General features: G+C 60.5%; 2 protein-coding genes across 2 annotated transcripts; one reads left to right on the forward strand and one right to left on the reverse strand.

The window, feature by feature from the left end:
* Positions 1–218: 218 nt before the first annotated feature.
* Positions 219–13,351, reverse strand: FBXW5 (F-box and WD repeat domain containing 5). Its single transcript, XM_058818243.1, has 9 exons — positions 13,324–13,351; positions 12,647–12,857; positions 10,370–10,527; positions 9,587–9,761; positions 8,181–8,329; positions 6,372–6,843; positions 3,745–3,892; positions 2,514–2,726; positions 219–2,042 (listed from the first exon to the last, which is right to left on the reverse strand). The coding sequence occupies exons 2-9, from the start codon at positions 12,834–12,836 to the stop codon at positions 1,796–1,798; spliced, it is 1,752 nt and encodes a 583-aa protein (XP_058674226.1). The 5' UTR covers positions 12,837–12,857; positions 13,324–13,351; the 3' UTR covers positions 219–1,795.
* On the forward strand, positions 12,672–17,353 carry C8G (complement C8 gamma chain). The gene is made up of 8 exons (XM_058818244.1): positions 12,672–12,779; positions 13,738–13,949; positions 14,742–14,881; positions 15,538–15,608; positions 15,920–16,027; positions 16,310–16,411; positions 16,586–16,624; positions 17,127–17,353. The coding sequence occupies exons 2-8, from the start codon at positions 13,809–13,811 to the stop codon at positions 17,138–17,140; spliced, it is 615 nt and encodes a 204-aa protein (XP_058674227.1). The 5' UTR covers positions 12,672–12,779; positions 13,738–13,808; the 3' UTR covers positions 17,141–17,353.
* The last annotated feature ends 1,625 nt before the right edge of the window (positions 17,354–18,978 follow it).

An 18,978-nucleotide genomic window follows, 5' to 3' on the forward strand; every position in this document is an offset into this window, starting at 1 on the left:
AGTGTTCAGCCCAGCTGCCATGGACGCTTGCTGCCCTTGGGCCATCCCCTGCCTCGCTCCTGTTGCTCACAGCTCTCTGCCCACACTTCCCCAGGCAGGGCAGGTAAGCACAGGCTGGGCAGCAGCTCCTGCAGTGCTCCAGCCCAGCCCTGTGACAGTCCTGGCCTCAGCTCTGGCTCAGCACAGCAGTACTTGGAAAAACAAGCTCACATTGCAGAGATGCTTTAGCAGAGTATTTATTCAATGCCAGAGTGAAGAGCAAAACTCAGTACAAACAGCACCTCAGTGCCTTGCTCGCTGCTGCACCGAGCCACGGGTGGAGAGTTCACAGTTGGGGGAGGAAGGGAGGCTGTTCCTTTGCTGTGACTGGACAGAGCAGGATGTGGAGTCTGTGTGCACACACAGGAAGGAACTCCTAATTTCATGACAGAAAACCTGAGTACAGGGGTTTTGGATGAAGCTGGGGCACAGCAGGACACAGGTGCTGACCCTCCTGCTGCAGAGGCTGCTAAAGCCATCAGTGCCATTGTGACAGAAGCTGCCGCCTCTGTCAGGTCTGTCAGCAACCCCAGACTGGGAATGGCACAGGCACCTGCCCCGGAGCTTCCAGGGGCCCCCAAAATGCCTCCCCTGCAGCTCCTTCCCAGCCTGCTTCAGGAGCAACAGCAGCTCTTCAGGGCCCCATCTAGGCCAGGTCAAGATTAGGAGCTTAATTTTAGACTCTGACATTTGGGTACCTGCCACAGGGACAGAAGCTCAAGGGACAGTGAACACCACCGAGTCCGTACTAACTCCAAGTGACCGTCCCCACTGCCTGTGGGGTCCTGGAGGAGCTGAGCCCTCCATGGTGGGTCAGCCCCAGGGACAGGGAGCTTTTTCAGCTGTCACTGCAGGCAGGAGGGCTCCATCCCCATCACCTGCAGGTGAATGAATACCTGCAGCACCTGTGGGTGTCTACACTTATTCACAGAGAACATACCAAAAGAACCTAAAGTGCCACGATTGGGTAGCATGGGCAGGAGGTGAGCTGTCCTCATGGGTACCCCAGGAAGGGACAGCAGATCCCCCACAATAAATACGTTCCTGATCCATAGCTTATTGAAGTGCTACTCAGAGGAAGACAGAGGCAAAGCCAGCACCATGACCACCAGCCCTCCCAAGTTTAGAAACTGGCAATACCAATACACAGACCCTGGGGCCAGTCAGGCTCCCAGCCCTGGCCCTGCTGCCCCCTCACTGCCCCCAGTTCCTGCTGCCCTCTTGGGCAGAGGTGCCATGGGGAAGAGGCACTTGACATTCCACAGCAGCCAGACAAGTTGCCCGTGGAGCTTTGGGACAAACACACATTAATAAAACGCCAATATTGAGTCCTGCAGTCAGGCAGCACAGCTGCACCATGGCTCCTGCCAAGCACTCTGCAGCTGGCGGCTCCCAGTGTGTCTGGCCACATCCCCAGCTCACACAGACCTACACTGGACGTGCCTCAGTGTCCCCTGTGCCCAGAGCTCACCCAGAGAGCTATGCCCAAGTAGCAATGCTGGTGAGAAGCTGTGGGAGCCCACCCTGCAGTGACCAGCTCAGCTGCTGCCCAACAGAACCACAACAGGGCCCCAGCTCTTATGTCCTGTCTGAAGGCGATGCTTCAAGGAGGAGGCGATTCCTGCTGCCAGGGCCCCTCCTGGCTCAGCCGTAGGATTTGTGTGCCTAGAGCTCATCTCTGTGCAGGGCTCAGGGCTCTGTGAGCTCAGAAGGAGGTGCTGCAGTGAGGAAGCTGCAGGAGCAGATGTACCTGGGTTCAGCTTTTCTGGTTCAAGAGCCAGGAGAAGAGCAGTTTCCTAGGCCGGGGCCTCCTGGCCTGCCGGATGCGCATGGCCCGTGGGGAGCGCCACACCTTGATGGTGGTGTCGTCACTGGCTGTCAGCAGCAGCTCCTGCTCCACCGGGCTGAATGCCACTGAGTTCACCACATTGTCATGCTGCAGCTTGGCCAGGCAGATGTTGTAGTGCCGATCCCAGATGTAGCCGTGTCGATCCTCTGCCCCACTGGGGTGGAGAGACAGGGGTCAGGGTGTCCCACTGGTCCCAGTGTCAGCCCAGCAGCCCCAACACCCTGCCCTTCCCACTCCTGTTCTGCGGGGATGGGTTACCCAAGCCCGTCTCCATGAGCTTCATCCTGCGCAGGCAGCTCCCTCTGGGATCCAGGGCCCCTCAGCTCAGCCCACAGCACCTGCAGCCCCAAGAAGGGCATTTGCCACCTGCCACCAAACACACCACAGCCCCAGATTTACCCTTTCCTCAGGGGTAAATAAGGCAGGGTATTTAAGGCAGGGTATTTACAGCAGGACTGGGCAGCCACCCTTTATCAGCACTTTCCAAGTCATTCCCTCTGCTCTTTCCAATCCCAGTCCCTGCTCTCCTTCCAACACACAGCAGTGTTCTGCTCACACGGCCATCCCACAGCAACAGGCCCAGGCCTTCCCAGATGCAGGGTCAGGATCCTGCCCACTCCCTCACCTCGCTACGAAGTCCCTGCTGACGTCCAGGAAGATGAAGAAGCACTCCTCGTTGGGCGTGTAGGCGCGGTGTGCGCGCAGCGCTCGCTTCACCTCCTTCATGGTCTTCAGGTCGAACACGTGCAGGTCGATCTCCTCCGCGATGGGAGGCGGCTGCATCGGGTCCGAGATGACGCAGTCCCGTGGCCAGGCCCGGCTGTTCACATACAGGTACCTTGGGGAGGGCACAGAGGGGTTACTGCACTGCACATACAGCAGGGATGGAGCCTGCAGCCCAGCTCGCTGAAACCCAGGCTGAAACAGGGAACGGGCTGCTGGAACACTCCTGGCCATGTCTGGAAAGGACCACTGCACCAGAAAGGTGACGCCAGGGCTCAGGTCACACCTCTCTAATCTCACTGGAAATATCTTTAACGATGGGGCTGTCTTCTGGGCAGCACCTGTAGGGGGACTCTTCCCCCCTGCTCCATTCAGGTGAGACCCCCACCTGCAGAGCTGCCTCCAGCTCTGGGAACCCAACACAAGAACGATGTGGAGATGCTGGACTCCAGAGAAGGCCAGGGAGATGCTCCAAGGGCTGGAGCCTCTCTGCTCTGGAGCCTGGGAGAGCTGGGGGTGTTCAGCTTGGAGAAGAGAAGGCTCCAGAGATACCTCAGAGCCCCTTCCAGACCCTAAAGGGGCTCCAAAAGAGCTGGAGAGGGACCTGGGACAGAGAGACAAAACAAATGGAATGGCTTCCCACTGCCCGAGGGCAGGGTTACATGGGCTATTGGGAAGAAATTGTTCCCTATGAGGGTTGGAAGACCCTGACACAGATTGCCCAGAGCAGCTGTGGCTGCCCCATCCCTGAAGTGTTCAAGGCCAAGTGGACGGAGCATGAGCACCCTGGAATAGTGGAAGGTGTCCCTGCCCATGGCAGGGGGTGGGGATTAGATGGTTTGTAAGCTACTTTCCAACACAAACCATCCTAGGATTCTATGGATGATCTACCTCAGGAACAAGACACATTGGTGTGGGCAGCTCCTCCACTCTCAGAAGGAGCCACCCTGTCCTGAGCTGGCTCAGGAATACATTCCTGCCACGGCTGGGGGCGAAGCTCAGCAGTAACACACCATCACCACCTGGATCAGCAGGCACCCAATCCATTCTACCACTTCATGTCCTGGTCACCCCACAGAGCCTGTGAGCAGCTCCTGCCCATGCTGGCAGTGGCTGGAGCCCTGTGTGCTCACCGGTGGTCAGGGGAGAGGCCCATGCCGATGATGTGCCCGTGGATGTCGATGACGTGATCCAGGGAGTCAAAGAACTCGTCCGAGCGCCGCTCCTCCCCCAGCACCGGCCCTGCCGTCGTCATCTGATGGGGCAGGATCCTCTTAATCCCTGAGGGACAGAAAGCAGAGGGAGGCAGTCCCACAGGCTGCTGCCAGCAGGCTGGGGGAGGTCCCAGGCTTCAGGCAGGTGCTTCCCTTGGTGCGGCTAAGAAAAGAGAACCGGCTTGCTGTGCAAGCTCTGGGACAGGGCTGCTGTCCTGGCCAGGCTCCTGCAGCTCATCAGAGGGGCTGCACATCAAACCCCAGGCAGGGAGATCCCAGTGCCTGAGGGTACAGCCAGACCTTGCCTCAGCCATCTCTGGAGCACATGGAAGCTGCGTTGGCCCAGGAGATACACTAGTTGTAGAAGGGTTTTTCTCTGAATGATTCCCTGGGCTGAGCCCATTCTCTGCAGTAGCCAGCCTGGAGCAGCCCAGCAGATGCTCAAGCTGTGGCAGGGTTTTCCCCTGACACTGTCAAGTGCAGATGGGGATCTGTTCCAGAAAGTTTAAAGAACAGACATTTAAACCCAAACTGTGCTCAAGTAATTTGTAGCTTCTGAACCTCCTGACTGAGACAAGTGATGGGTCAAGCCCTGTCCCCTTCCAGCTCTGAAGAGGTCCAAAACACAAACAGATCCACAAATGGTCCATCCTCAACAGCTTCCTGGAGGACCTCTGTGAGCCTCAGTAGCTCCTGGGCACACGCAGGTTTCATCCTCAGCAGGTCTAGGGGTGCTGGAAGGTGGCCTGGCCCAGCCCAGCCCAGCCCATCGCTCCTCTGGAGGAATTGCTAACAACACCTTTTATTTTAGCCCTCTCCTGCAACCCAACGAGACACAGGTGACACCCCATTACAGCTCAAGTCCAAGGCCATTCATAATATTTCTTCCCCTGAGCCTGGGACCTGTTAGACAGGACTGGTGTTCTTCCACCCCACTGGTGCTCCTCACCAGCATCTTCATCCTCACTTCCACAGCACCATGCTCCCTGTTCCAAATTCAAACACACATGAGTCAGAAGGACAGGCTGCTCAACCTGGAATCAGCATGAGAAATGGGAACTCGAGTTCATGCTGGAGCAGCACTGCACAGAGTGGGAGGTGAGCACAGAGTGAGCTCCTTCAGGTCCTGTGGGCACAGAGCAGGTGCACAGGGCCAGTTCTGCACACAAACCAAAGGGTACAAAGGTCACACTGCAGTGACTCATGGTGGGACAGGAACTGAGCCAGTGCCCAGCCCTGCAAGCAGCAGCCTGTACTGCAAGTGCTGGCTTACAGCCAGGGAGTCACAGAACTCAGAGGCATTGCACAAATCCCTCAGCCCTGGGAGGCTGCAGAGGAATTGGGGAGCCCAAAGGCCCTGCCTTGGTGGGTGGCAGGCTGCAGGCTGCCAGGTGGCCTCAGCTCAGCCCAGAGGATCCAGGTGCTGCCTCAGCTCAGCCCAGGGCTGAGTCAACATGGCTGGCTGCAAACCCAGCCCACAGGCAGGAGGAGCATGAAGCAGAGCTCATTCAGTCCAGGTCATATTCCTAACTGAGGTGGGCAAAGACTAAGTTGCTTACAGCTCTGGAAACTGCCTTCCCCCGCCTTACTGGGCTGTACTGGTGTGGGACCATGTCATGGGAATGTCAGGAGAGCAAGAAAGCAGCGCTGTAACTGTGTGAGCAGTGAAAAGAACTGAAACCATCTGGCTTCACAGCAGTCTTGTCTGGGAACAGCTCCCTCCTTCCCCACACTCCTGGTCCTTTCCACCTCTCTGTCAGCTTTAGGGTTTCCTGGGGAAACAGCCAGTCTCCCTGCTCCTGCTCCCCACTGAGGAGCTCCCCGAGGATTTCCTGTAAATTCAGGCTCTGCTAGACCTGTTGTCTTAACAGGGGTGTTGCAGGTGAGAGCAAGTGACATCTTAGCACAGGACAATGTCACCAGCCACACCCACAGCACATTGCACCCCCCTAGCACAACAGAGGAGGCTGCAGCCTGCCCAGCCTCACTCACCACACGAGCATGGCTGGGGCACTGAATCATCCCCTCGGAAACCTCCCCAGGCCCCAGTGTCTCACTGAGGCTGGATGCCCACATAAGGGTGGTCCCACCATGGCAGAGGGGAGGCAGGCAAGGGGCAGGGGCACTGCACAAGTGACTCACACATCAACTCCATGCTGCTCAGACCAGCCCCGTCTACCCCCGCAAGAGAACAGGACCAGGGTCCCTCCACACACACCTCCAGGGCAACTGCTGTCCTGCCCCCGCACACACTGCTGCTCATGGCTGGTGTCCTTCATCAGAAGCTCCTCCTTGCTTTTCTGCTCAGCCCTTGCCATGACTTTGGCCACGTATCATGCTGGCAGCAACAAAACAACCCTCAGGCAAGCGGAGGAGGTGAAACTCCCCACAGTGATGGGGCCTCTCAGAACCCAGAGCAAACCCCAGGTCACACCTCACAAACAGACAGCAGGAAGACCAAGTCTTTTCCTGACCCAAATCTCAAGCCCAGCCGCAGCCCAAGCCCCTAGGGAGCCCCGCTGTACCAGGCTCAGACCCAGCCTTACCTATCTGGTGCGGGGAGTAGGTGAGGCATCCTGTGGTGAAGATCAAGTACTTTGTCTTGCTGTTGCTGTCTGTGGGGAGCAGGTTTGGCTCGGGCGGTTTAGTTCTGTTTCGCACAAACAGCTCGGCCACCTTTGTCTCCAGCTCTGTGTCGGTCATGGCAGGCCTCCCGTGGCCCTCCATGATCCCATCAAAGAGCTGCTGCAGCCCGTGCTCTGCTGGCACATCTGGCAATTCCTGTACGGCTGGCTCCGGAGGCGGCCTGGGCTTGGCCCCTTCCTCCTCGCTGTCACTGCCAAGATCAAAGCCCGGGCAGGGGGAGGAAGCAGCCAGCTGCTCCTCGTAGTCCAGGAGCAGATCCGGGGAGTCGTAGCGGCTGCAGTCAGCCACCATCACGGTCCGGATGGTGCTGGCATTCAGGTTCTGGATTTTGAACAGTCGCTTCACTACATTCACATTCTCAGACTCAATGCCCTGCGAGCAGAGGGGAGAAGTGAGCAGGAACCACCCCAAGTCAGCCCCACAGTTCAAACCCAGACCTGAGCTAGCACAGTGACACCAACCCCCACGGACCCCTCCACGTTGTGTGTGGGGCACTGACACAAGAAGGGGCCCCAGGCTTGCCAGCTCTCCTGTGCTCCTTCCTATCCTGGATGGAGACAGAGCGAGAGAAAACATTCCTGCAGGCAGGCAGCAGTGGAGTGAGGAAGCACAGCAGCTGGGCAGCCCTGCTGCCACCGTAACACTGAGGTGATCAGCTGGCACCACCTGGGGCTTTACAGTGCAGGGCCAGGAGCTGAACTTGATCCTTGTGGGTCCCTTCCACCTCAGGATACTCTACATTTTATGACTGACAAGGATTTCAGGAACAGGCCTCTGTGATAAGCATGAAGTAGGATTCCTCTGCCCCACAACAGCAGTGGCAGAGAATCCCTGTGCTCCTGGAGCACGCTTGTACCCCTCAGCAGGGGCAGCTTGGTATCTGCTCCAGACACACAGAGCACGTCCTTCTCTGCCTCACTGTTCCCAGCCTGCAGCTGTACTCCCATGCCCCTGTTATGGGCAAGGTCCTTCCTGGCCTCTGAGGGATGGAAGGTGTAATGCTGGTGTAATGCCTCAGTGTAGCACGGAGATGTGGCTGTGGGAAAAGTCTCTGCTAACAGAGGTTTTACCTGGGGTCAGCATCTTGTTAAAATCACAAAACGTGGGGATGTGCAGGGGTGGCACTGAAACAGAGGCAAAACATGGGGAACCCGACTCAGCAGCCCAAGTGCTAGGGAGTGAACGAGCAGTTTGAGGCCAGCACACTCAGTTCTCCAAGTCTCACCTCAGAATCAGAGACAGCATCTGGCCCAAGAAACCTCAGCAAGGCCAGGCAGGACTGAGCTCAGCCTCCAGCTCACACCAACACCCTGAGCTACCAGGTGGGGGAAGGGAGAAGGGTCCCATTGCTGGGACACAGGCCAGGCTACAGCACTCCCAGGACCAGCTTCAGACTATCAAGGACCTCAACAGCCCTGCTGTTGGGCAATGCACGCTGGGGAGCACTGCAGCCAACACCTCAGCCTAATTAATGTGGCAAAAGTTAATGAGATCTGAGGGCAGAGTTAGAATACTGCAGTGAGTATAATAACACTGAGCATGGAGAAACCTCATGCAAGGGTTGCCTTGAGCTCAGGATCCTGAGGGCAAGTCAGAGGAGACAAACAGGGAGGACAGGAGGATTGAGCCATCCTTCCCTGCAGCTCTCCCTCCCCCAGGAGGCAGCAGGAAGCTGCACTGCCTGTGAAGCTGGAAGGAAGGCAGCTCACCTGGAAAGCATTGTTCAGCCACAGCACTGAGCACGAGGTGATGCGTCCAATCCGATGCAGATTGCCTGATATCAAGTTGGTTTCGTTCAGCCAGCAGCCAAACACATCATAGGGCTTATTCCTCACCCTGGAAAGCAGCGTGAAGTTCTCTGGAAGGGAAACATGAGAGTGAGGCACTGACTTCCAGCAAGAGCCCTGGAGAAACCGTGTGGGACAGAAGAAGTGGATCCAGGTCTCTGTAGGAGGGGCCAACCCCCATCCAGCTCCCAGCCACTGCTACAGAGACAGATTATTTCTCTTTTCTCCAGAGATGTGTGATGATACCTTGCACAAAGGAAACCAAAATAACAGGGCAGTGCACAGAGCCAGAGCACAGAGCAATTCAACCTCCCACCCTTTCCCTGAGCGGGGCCCAGAGCAGGCCCTGGGGACAAGCAGGAGTTAAACACATACAGAATTTCCCTCCCACCCCTGCAGCCTGGGGCCTCTCCAGCCAAGGCAGCTGTGCACTCCTGCTTCCTGCTGCACTCCTGACTGCTGGTACTGTGGGACTCTGCACAAAGATGGTGAGATACCAGTGGGGACGAGCCTCATGCACAGAGCTGCAGCACAAGTGAAGGAGGCTCAGGTGACAACACCTCAGAAAGTCCTGTGACACCTAAGGGTGAGACCACAGCCACAAAGGTGACCTGAGAGCTGCATGCAGCCACCTTCCTCTGGAGATGGGCTGAGAGGGCTGGGTGTGCCCGGCCTGAAGAAGAGAAGACTCTGACAAGACCTTAGAGCTCTGAAAGAGCTGGAGAGGCACTGGGGACAAGGGGTGGAGGGACAGGACACAGGGAATGGCTCCCAGTGCCAGAGGGCAGGGCTGGATGGGATATTGGGAATTGGGAATTGTTCCCTGGCAGGGTGGGCAGGCCCTGGCACAGGGTGCCCAGAGCAGCTGTGGCTGCCCCTGGATCCCTGGCAGTGCCCAAGGCCAGGCTGGGCAGGGCTGGGAGCACCTGGGACAGTGGGAGGTGTCCCTGCCATGGCAGGGGGTTGGAATAAGCTGAGCCTTAAGGTCTCTTCCAACCCAAACCATTCTGGGTTTTTGTAGCTCTATGCCAAGCACCACACATGCCATAGGCAGGAGCTCCAAGGTGAGTGATGTGGGTAACCCTTGCCCACAGTGGCACTTAGAAGAGCAGTGAGGGTAAATACACAAGCACTGCCCTGAGGTGCTGCTGCAGTGACCCGAGCAGAGCTAAGGCTGTCTGTGAGGTCTCCCCTCTAGAGCTGTGATCAGAGCCCCTCAGCTCAGGAGCCAGGATGAGCTGAGACAAGGCACTGCACACCCAAAGGAGAAGGGAACCCCCTCAGCCAGCACTCATATGCCCCGGGGAGCCCCAGGGAGCCCCTCTTACCCATGCTGATGACAGCAATCTCCCCTGAGGAGGAGTTGTGAGGCCCCACAAAGACACCGGACACCAGCAGCAGGGAGTCATCCGAGTTGAACTGGGAGAACTGGGTGTAGCTCCAGTTGTATGGCCTCATGTTGGAGCTGTGCTGCAGGGAGATGTCCAGCTCATTGCTCCAGATCTACAGAGAGATGGGACAGTCAGGAAGCTGCTGAGAAGGCTGACAGTGGTTCTCCTTTATCTGTTCTGCCAGTACTCACCAGGACATGAAAAACAAACAGTATCAAAAACCCCATTTAACTGCCTTCTGCTCACCACACCCCTGTCCATTCCCCTGACAGAAAATGGAGAGGGGTCAAATGGAGAACTGCTGCTCCACTGGCCAGAGGAGGTGTTCAGGCAGTGAATGGTGCTATCACAGCTGGATTTCCAGCATGTTCAGACAGATTCCTCCCAGGACAACCACTCAGGGAGGACATGATCCACTGCAGTGGATCATTACCTCCCCAGTTTTCATCAGACCCAGGGCACAAGAGGACACTGATCTGCACCTAGAAAGCAAAGCACCTCGGCCACCTCCACACAGGCTGGAGCTCCATACAGCCCTCAAGGCAACATTTGCAAGAGTCATTAGTTCTATGGCTTAGAAGACAGCTCAGCACCCACAGGAAGCAGCCCAAGTCCAGGGACATCTGGTCAAACCTCTCCACAGACTTCCCAAAGGCTGCTCAGGGCCAAGCTCCACTGGACCAAGGCTGCAAGAGCCAGACAGGGCACCTACCACTTTACCTTGACCGTGCAGTCTTTGGAGCATGATGCAAACAGGCAGCCAGAGTGGGAGAAGCTCAGGTGCAAAACTTGGTCATTGTGCTCCTTCAGGGCCTGCACCTCCACGCAGGGGATGGTGTCGTAGAGCCTCTGGAACTCCTCGTACCACGAGACAGCACCTGCAGCACAGCAGGGACACGGGGCACGAGTGTGAGGGGAGGGAAGCAGAGCTGGGCCAAACATGCACCAGGCTCTAATAAACCAATCCTGGCTCCTGTGAGCAAGGCCAGGAGCTCTGCTGGGGCACCAGCCCAGGGCTGCAGCTCAGCTACCAGCCCTCTGCATTTCCTCAGCAGCTTCCCTACTCCCACACACACAAACCCCTTCCTTGCAGCACACACACAGCTCCACAGCACATCCTGCTCTCCAAACCAGCACTGAACCAGGCACGGGTGCTGCCTGTCACACCAAAAGCAGTCCTGAGAAGGAACATGTGTGCCAGCACAACCAAACCACCCAGGTGGGACAGGAGGGAAGCTGCTCCTCACCATACCCAGCTCTGCACTGGTTACCTCTGTCTTGTCTCACACAGAATTAAGATGGCTCCAGAAAGGGTCTGGGACCAGGAAAAAAACATCTCCATGAGGTAAGAGACTTGAAAAATGAAAGACAAGAACAGAAGCTGAGCACAGCCTGGGGCACACTCATGGGAGTCTTACTGATGAACAATAAAAACCAAATAAAGAAAATTTTTAACGAAGGGCCCGGCCAGGCAGCCTATAGACTTCTTGCAGCAGCAAATCCCAGAGAAGCAAAGAGGATTAGACATGTATATGGACAAGGGCCAACTTTCCTAGTGACACTGAACAGGACTGAAGGATTTTTTGGAACAGGCTGCAGTCCAGGAGGCAACTGCTCCTGCAGGCAGGGACCAGCTTGCTGCCAGCACATCCCACTGCTGCTCAAGGCTTCAGCCCCCTCTGGACCTCCTGGTCCTAGCCCATCCAGCTGGGAAAAGCCTGGGCAGGGCCCATTTGGCCAAGCAAACCCAACATTTCATCTTACAGACCCACCGGATACCATTCCTCTAAGCACGGGGCTGCCCAGGGCAGCCCCCACACTCGAGCTCCAGCCCCTGCTCTGCTGCCCTGTGCAGGGTGCCCACAGCTCCCTGCCAGGAAGGGGCCTCAACACCTTACTGAGCTACACCAACTGCCTGATCCTAATTAGTGCTCAAGAACAGGGCTGGCAGCTGACTAAGCAGCTCCAGGAGGCTGGGAGGGAATGAGCCTGGTCAAGAGGCTTCAGAAAAACCCCAAAGAGAACATCCTCAGCCCCATGGAGCTCCCAGGGTCTGCAAGAGCAAAGTCACATAGCCTGGAGGGATCCCATCAACATCCATCTGCCCTGGGAGCCCTTCTGCAGAGGTGTTCCTGCTGCAAGGAGATCAGCTCCCACTGCCTGATCCTCGGCATTTCCTCCTGCCCTTCTGTAGCCACTGCAATTCCCAATCCAGGATCCAACTCCCTCAGCACAGCCCCACAACACACCGGGCATGGGCTGCTCAGGGAGAACCCCCCTGGGCAGCACGGGGGCTCTGGCAGCTCCCAGCTGCTGTGACAGAGCTGTCACACTGCCCCAAAGTGCTGCCAGCACGGGTGCTCAGCAGGGAGCACAGCTGTGACCACACCAGTGCCACCCCCGAGCCTTCTGACACAGGGACAGCCCTGCCAGCTCCTGCTGGGAGCCCACATCAAGTCCAACCTGCCCCGGTGCTGCAGGGCAGCTGCTGACTCAGCACCTGTCCCCAGCCCTGTCCCAGGGCCACACATCCCCCAGTCAGCACGGGTGTCCCTGCAGAGCTCGGCCCCAGCCCAAGGTGCTGGTGGCAGGAGAATGGACAGAGCTGTAGCACGGGGGCTGCCGAGTCCCAGAAAGGAGCGATCCGAGGCGGGAGTGGCTGCACAGATGCCACGGAGGCTGGGATGCAGCAGCCCGCGGTGACTCACTGCAGCTCCCGGCACCTCCCTGGACAGCAGCTACAGACAGCACCTGCCCAGGGAGCTCAGGAAACCTTTCTGTGAGAAGAGGGGAAAGGCAAAGCACTTTCAGCGTTTGGACCCCCATTTCTGCACGGCCCGGGCAGACCCAGAGCCCTTCCCGTGCCCATCCCAGCCCGGGGCACCGGGACACAGCCGAGGCACCGCGGATCGGGGGCCGCAGCGCCCGGCAGCGGCGGCAGAGCGGGGCAGCGCGGTCTCGGGCCGGGCTCACGGCAGGCGCCGCCCCGGAGCGCACCTGGGTGCCGGGGCACGTCCCGGGACACGCGGTAGTAGCGGTAGAAAAGCTCCTTCCACAGGAACTCGTCGCGGGCCACGGCGCGCCACTGCTGGCAGACGAGCCCCACCGAGAGCACGTCGGCGTGGTCCAGGTACAGGAAGATCTCGAACAGGACGGTGTCCGGGAGCCGGGGGCAGCCCGCGTCCATCGTGTCATTCTGCCGCCGCGCCTGCAACCGAGCGGGGCCGGCGTCAGGCCCGGAGCGGGGACGCGAACCCGCCCAGGGCCCGCGGCCCTCCCGAGCGCTGCCCGCTGCTCCCTTCGTGCCGTGCGCGGTGTTCCCCGTGCCATGCCCGGTGTCCCCTCCCTCCCGGTGCCCGGTGTCCCCGGTGTTCCCCGAGCCCGGTGTTGTTCCCGTGCCGTGCACGGTGTCCCCGGTGTTCCCCGTGCCCGGTGTTCCCCCCGTGCCGTGCCCGGTGTCCCCGGTGTTCCCCGTGCCCGGTGTTCCCCCCGTGCCGTGCCCGGTGTCCCCGGTGTTCCCCGTGCCCGGTGTTCCCCCGGTGTTCCCCGTGCCCGGTGTCCCCGGTGTTCCCCGTGCCCGGTGTTGTTCCCGTGCCGTGCCCGGTGTCCCCGGTGTTCCCCGTGCCCGGTGTTCCCCCCGTGCCGTGCCCGCTGTCCCCGCTGTCCCCCCGCACCTCGGCGGCTCCGCTGCCCCCGCCCCGCCGCGCCACTTCCGGCCGGCGCTGCCGGCGCTCCCCCGCCGGCCAATCACCGGGCGCGTCCGGCCGCAGCCCCGGCGGCTCGAGCACAGAGCTCCCCGCAGCGTGCCAGACACAGCGAGCCGAGCGCGGCGCGATCGCTCACGAGTGCCTCCGCACTCCGCTGCCAGCGCTGCCCCGCCCCGCCCGGTCCGACCACGCCCCCCCTCGGACCACGCCCCCCCGCACACCACGCCCCCATATGACATGTCTATGTCCCCTTAAGCCACGCCCTGTTCCAAGCAGGCCCCGCCCAGCCCGGGAGACCCCGGCCCCTCCTCAGCCGCCCGCCCTGTCCCGGCCCTGCTCCCTGCGCTCGCCCCGGCCATGACCCCGTCCGGCTGCCCCCAGGGCTCCTGGCTCCCGGCCGTGCCCGCCTGGCCCCTCCGCTTCCCGGCAGCGCCGGCCTCGCACAGCAGCACATGGCGGCCCTGCGCACCCTCCTGCTCCTCGGGCTGCTCCTCACGGCGAGGGGGCAGAGGGCGGCGCGGAGACGGCGGCCGCCCCCTCCCCAGAGTGCGCTCGAAACAGTGGCGGCTCAGGAGGCGCTCAGCCTCCACCAGGTGAGGGCTCGGGCTGAGGGCTCTGTGGGCATCCGCCGGCCCCGCACTCGGGTGGGCTGCAGAGAGCCGCGGTGGCTCCCGTGCCGCGTGTCCCCCCCAGACCCGGCTTTGCAGCCCACCCTCCTGTATCCCCGGTCGGCATGCCCGTCCAGCGCTGACCCCCTGCGCCCTTCCTCCCCAGGCCCACCATTGCAGCCCGTCCCGTGTCCCCCTGCAGGTCTGACCCCCGCTGACCTCCCCAGGCTCAGCCTCCCAGCCCTCGGTGCCCCCCACACACAGCCAGGGCTGCCTGAGCCCGGCTCAGCCCCAGCGCTGCCTGCAGAGCTGCCCGCGGAGCAGGGCTGGGGCCGGAGCCTCACAGGAGCCCCTTCCTCACCCACCTGGAGCTGCCGGAGCGCCGGTGCAGCCGCTCTCACTGTGGGGCTGGGGCTGAGCTCGGGGCTCTGCTGGCGGGGCGAGCTGGGGCTGCGGCATTCTGTGATGCCCAACAGACACCCAGTGTGGCACTGGGGTGCCCGCAGTGCTGTGGGCAGTGTGAGCCATGGGCAGGTGCCTTGGACAGCCCCTCCATACCCTCAGCCTGTCCCCATGCCAGGCTCATTCTGCCCTGCCACCCCACCAACCAGCCCCTGAAGGGCCACTGTGCCCTGTGTGCAAGGCTGGGACAGGAACCGCTCCCAAGGAACAGCTGTGGGCAGAGCTGACGAGTGAGAGGGAGGGTGCTCAAGGTGATTGAGTGGTGGCACCCCAGGCTTGTGGCCCTGCAGATGGTGTCACCCCTGTGCCATGCAGCTCTCAGGGAAGTGGTTCCTGGTCGGCATGGCCTCCCACTGCAGCTACCTGGCAGAGCACAGCCACCAGCTGGAGGCCACGACAGTGACAATGACCGTCCTGGATGGGGAGAGCCTGGCCATCAGCACCTTCAGGAAGCTGTGAGTGATGCCAGGCACGGGGGCCGTGGGCAGAGACAGGGATGCTGCAGGCAGGGTGGAACAGGACCATTGCCTTGGGATGGGGACTCTGAGAGCAGTGCCAGTGCCCTGGCCATAGGCTCCAAAGAGGACAGAGCTGCCCCAGAAGCAAATATGGGTGGGATACCCTCCAAGGAGTTTTGTAGTCAAAACCCCGGCCACGATGGGTGCCCTGGTCATGATGGACACTCTGCCACCCGCATGTCCGCTAGCCCAAGCCGAGCTGGGGGTGCCCAGGCTGGTCAGTGTGAGGACAGCCAGGCTGGCAAAACTGAGACATGTGGTGGCTCTAAGGCTGCCCAGCCCAGGACTGGCTCTTAGGACTATCCTAGGAGCAGCCTGTCTGAGGATGGGGACCTTCAGCACATCTGTGAGCACTTTCCCCAGCCTGATGGCCCCTAAGGTCCTGACCAGGCTCAGCGTTGCAGGGAGGTGGCAGGGACTCCTTGAGCTCAGCATCTCTCACAGTGTCTCCCCAGTGTTCTGGGACATCTTTCCCTGGGGAGAAAACCAAGTCCCAAGGAAACAGCATGTGTGCCTTGGCAGGCAGGGTTGCAGGGATCCTAGAAGATCCTCCACAGCCTGTACTGACATCTCCTCCTCCTCTCCCCCTGCAGGGACAGGATGTGCTGGGAAATCAGGCAGCACTACCTTCCCACCCAGGCACCCGGACGCTTCCTGCTGAAGGGTGAGGGAGACTGCTTTGGGGCCCCCCAGTCCCCCCAGGAGGCTGCTGGAGCCCCCAGTCCTGCTCTCAGCAGGGTTTTGGTACCAATGTCCCTCTTCCCAGTGCACTCCTAGTATTTTGTGTCTTGGGTCACTAAGTGCCAGATGCCATCACAGGTGACACCATGGGCTGGTGCCTGTGGGGTTGTCCCACTCTGGCTCTGATTTTCACCCCTTGCACACTCGGCTTGTGGTGAAATGAAGCCCCTGGATGATGCTGGGGCTAACCAGGACTGACTGGGACTAACTGGGCTATCCTCTCGTCTTTCCCAGGCCATAGGAAAAGCAGCAAAGTGGATGTGGTGGTGGGTGAGGCTGACCCCAGCAGCTTCATCATTCTCTATTACCAGAAGGGCCGCAGCATCTCTGTTAAGCTCTATGGTAGGCTGGGGCTCGGGGTCTCATGGCAGGTGAAGGACAGGGGTGGGAAACCTGTACTGGACTCTGGAGAGGCCAGCTGAGGCCTTGGAGGACCCAACATAAAATGGGGGTCACTCCTAGCTGGAGAATTGTTCTCAGATGCTGTGGGGGAGCGGGTGAGGGGGAAACTGGGAACCCACTTCTCTGAGCTGAAAGCCCCTGAGCCCTGTGTAGGGACGTGGGTGGCTTTGGGCCAGGGCCAGCTGGGGCCTGCAGCCAGTGCTGGTGTCTCCCCGCTCGCAGGACGGAGCAGCCGCGTCAGTGACGCCGTCATGGACAAGTTCGAGCAGCGCGCCAGGGCCGTGGGGCTGAGCCAGGATGTCACCTACTACTTCCCCACCTATGGTGGGTGGCACACGCTCCTCAGGGACACCCTTGTGGGCTCTGTCCCCGTGCTCTGGCCACCCCAGGGACACAGATGCAAGGATGGGGCTGTGCCCTGCAGTGTCCTGGGGGTGCAGGGGCTGGGGGGTGCCAGGTCCCAGACAAGGTGATCCCCCTGGGCTCTATCTCTTTCAGGATTTTGTGACTCTGCAGATGAGTTTCACGTCCTCGATGGTGAGTTGGGGATGCTGGGTGATGCGATGGGTGCCCCCATGTGCCAGGCTTGGTCCCTCACTGGGCACCAGCTGGGTGTCCCTGTCCTGACAGTGGGCTGGGCACACTGGGCCAGATCCACGCTGCACCGTGGCTGTGTGGTCCTGCCCCAGGAATGTGGGAGGACTGGGCTGGCACGGGAAGGGCCATGCCAGGCCATTCCCCGGGACACAGCCTGTGCCCTTGTGTGGCAAACCATCACTCACAATGGGCATCAGGTGGCAAAGCAAACCCCACTCACTCCCCACATGGGTCAGACTGGGCTTGATGGATCTATATTGGTGTTTCCTGGGGTGAGGTCTGATCTAGGATGAGATGTCCTGGCACAGGGGCACCCTGGGGTGAAGCCTGGGGTCCTTGGGGACAGCTCCATTACTTGTCATTGGTGCTTGGTGAGGCAGAGGTAGGTCTCCAGCCCTGGTGCTGGGCTTGGACACCCCCCCAGCACTTCTCTTCCTTCCAGAAACGAAACTGTAGGTGCAGATGGACTTGCCAGGGGGTCCCAGAGCTCAGCCCCCACCTCAGCCAGCTGCCCATGGCCACACAGACCTGAGCTCGTCAGCCCTTCCAGCTGTGCTGGCAGCTGTGTCTGTCCTTGTCCTGTGCCCCCCCAGCTTGTGTCCCCCCTCTGCTCTGTGCCTCACTCTCCTGCAGGAGCCAGCAACACCCCAATAAATGCCTCAGAGAAGAGCCTGTGTACAGGCCAGTCACCTCTGCCCCAGCCAGGCCAGCACTGCCTGCACCATGGCCTGCCAGTGCCTTGGGCATGTCCTCCTGGCTGGGGGGTGCCAGGGGGTGTTGGGGGGACTCTGCAGACCCCTGCCATGCAGACCCCTGCTATCTTCTCTGCGAGCCTTCCTCAGCCACGGACAGCAGGGCAGAATTGTGGTGATTCCTGGTCCAGCTGGCAGAGGCAAGCACTGAGGGGAACCACAGGGAGCCTGGGGCCACAGGGAGCATGGACTTGAGGGCTCTGAGGGAGACCACAGCATCTGCCTTTTCCCCCAACAAACTGGGAGATCACTCGGGGACCCGGTGGAGGAAATCTTATTCCCACAATCCTGCTTCCCATCTCCAGGGCTGGGAAACATCCCGTTCCCCTGCCCCAGCCCTGCAGTGTTCATTCCCCGAGGGGCTGCTGGATTCCTGCCTGCACGGCAGCACCTTTCAGAGAGAGGCAGGGGCTGGGGAGCTGCAGGGTTAATGCTGCAGCCCCTCATCCGAGCCCTTGTCCCCGTGTGGAGCCCGGCCAAGGCCGCAGGCAGGTGCGGAGCCTCGCGGGGGGAGCAGCCTTCTGTCCCCACACCAGGATTTTGCAATCCTAGCGGGAACTGGTAACACATGTTGTTTATCAGGGAATTATGTAAGGGAAGCCACGTGATGTGCCCGGAGCCGGTCGCCGTTCCCCCCACCCAGGTGCGGGGCAGCCGAGCCCGGCCCGGCCGCCCCCGAGCCTGACAGAGCTGGGCTGTGAGCATCCAGCTCATTTTACCTGCGCTGCGAAGGGGCTGCACCGGGCAGGGGGATCGGGGAGGAAGTGGAGAGCCCCGGGGAGCTGGGCTGGTCCCCAAGGATTCTCCACACCCTTCACACCGGCTCAGCCCATCCGTCGTTGGGGCTAAACCATTTCTGGCTGCAAACACCCAGGTTATGCCCAAAGGTCTGTGTCCAGCCCCCGCGGGTATCCACAGCCCAGATACCCCGTCCTGCCCCCAGCCCTGCTCTTTGTGCCCCTTGCCACCGTTGGTGTTCCCCTGTGCCCCCAAGTGCTCCAGCTTTGCCACCCAGGTCCTTGGGCTGGCTCCCAGCTTTGCCACACCCAGGACAGCCGAGCACCACCCGGATATCCATCGGGCACCCCCTCCTTGCCCCTGGGCAGGGAGCTGGGGGTACCTGGCAGCAGAGGGGGCTTTGTGTTCCTGCCGCAGTGACAGTGCCAGTGACAGCCCGGGTGTTCCCTGCCCCTGTGCCCGATGGAGACAGTCTCCCCCAGCACCCTGAGGGTGAGCTCCGGGGCAGACTGAGCCCCAGCCCAGCATACGAGGCCTCAGCCAGGCTCTCGTGATGTCCAGCCCTGCGTGCTCAGCTTTTGTTTTGTTTTCCTAAGCCCGCGGGGCGGGGCGGGCGCGGGGTGTGCAGGGCAGGGCGGCCTCGCAGCGGGGCGCGGGGAAGGGAATGTGCAGGGGGGGCTGCCAGGGGAAAACCAGCTGCTCTGAAAACATGCTCCTTACGTAAAGCGCCTTGGCAGGGCTGCGCCGCGGGACTGGGGCTCTGCCCGGCATGGCCAGCCCTGCCCAAACCCTGCCAGACCCATG

The sequence above is a fragment of the Ammospiza caudacuta genome, chromosome 21 (genome assembly GCF_027887145.1).
Source record: "Ammospiza caudacuta isolate bAmmCau1 chromosome 21, bAmmCau1.pri, whole genome shotgun sequence".
NCBI classification, from domain to species: domain Eukaryota; kingdom Metazoa; phylum Chordata; class Aves; order Passeriformes; family Passerellidae; genus Ammospiza; species Ammospiza caudacuta.

What these genes read in the sequence shown, in the direction of transcription:
- FBXW5 (XM_058818243.1), bottom strand. Translation starts at nt 12,836, where the DNA reads ATGGACGCGGGCTGCCCCCGGCTCCCGGACACCGTCCTGTTCGAGATC. An exon ending in GGACGTGCCCCGGCACCCAG is followed by an intron (nt 10,528 to 12,646) that starts GTGCGCTCCGGG and finishes GCTGTGCTGCAG; the next exon opens with GTGCTGTCTCGTGGTACGAG. An exon ending in CTACTCCCCGCACCAGATAG is followed by an intron (nt 3,893 to 6,371) that starts GTAAGGCTGGGT and finishes TCTGTCCCTCAG; the next exon opens with GGATTAAGAGGATCCTGCCC.
- C8G (XM_058818244.1), top strand. Translation starts at nt 13,809, where the DNA reads ATGGCGGCCCTGCGCACCCTCCTGCTCCTCGGGCTGCTCCTCACGGCG. An exon ending in AGGCGCTCAGCCTCCACCAG is followed by an intron (nt 13,950 to 14,741) that starts GTGAGGGCTCGG and finishes TGTGCCATGCAG; the next exon opens with CTCTCAGGGAAGTGGTTCCT. An exon ending in ATCAGCACCTTCAGGAAGCT is followed by an intron (nt 14,882 to 15,537) that starts GTGAGTGATGCC and finishes CTCCCCCTGCAG; the next exon opens with GGACAGGATGTGCTGGGAAA.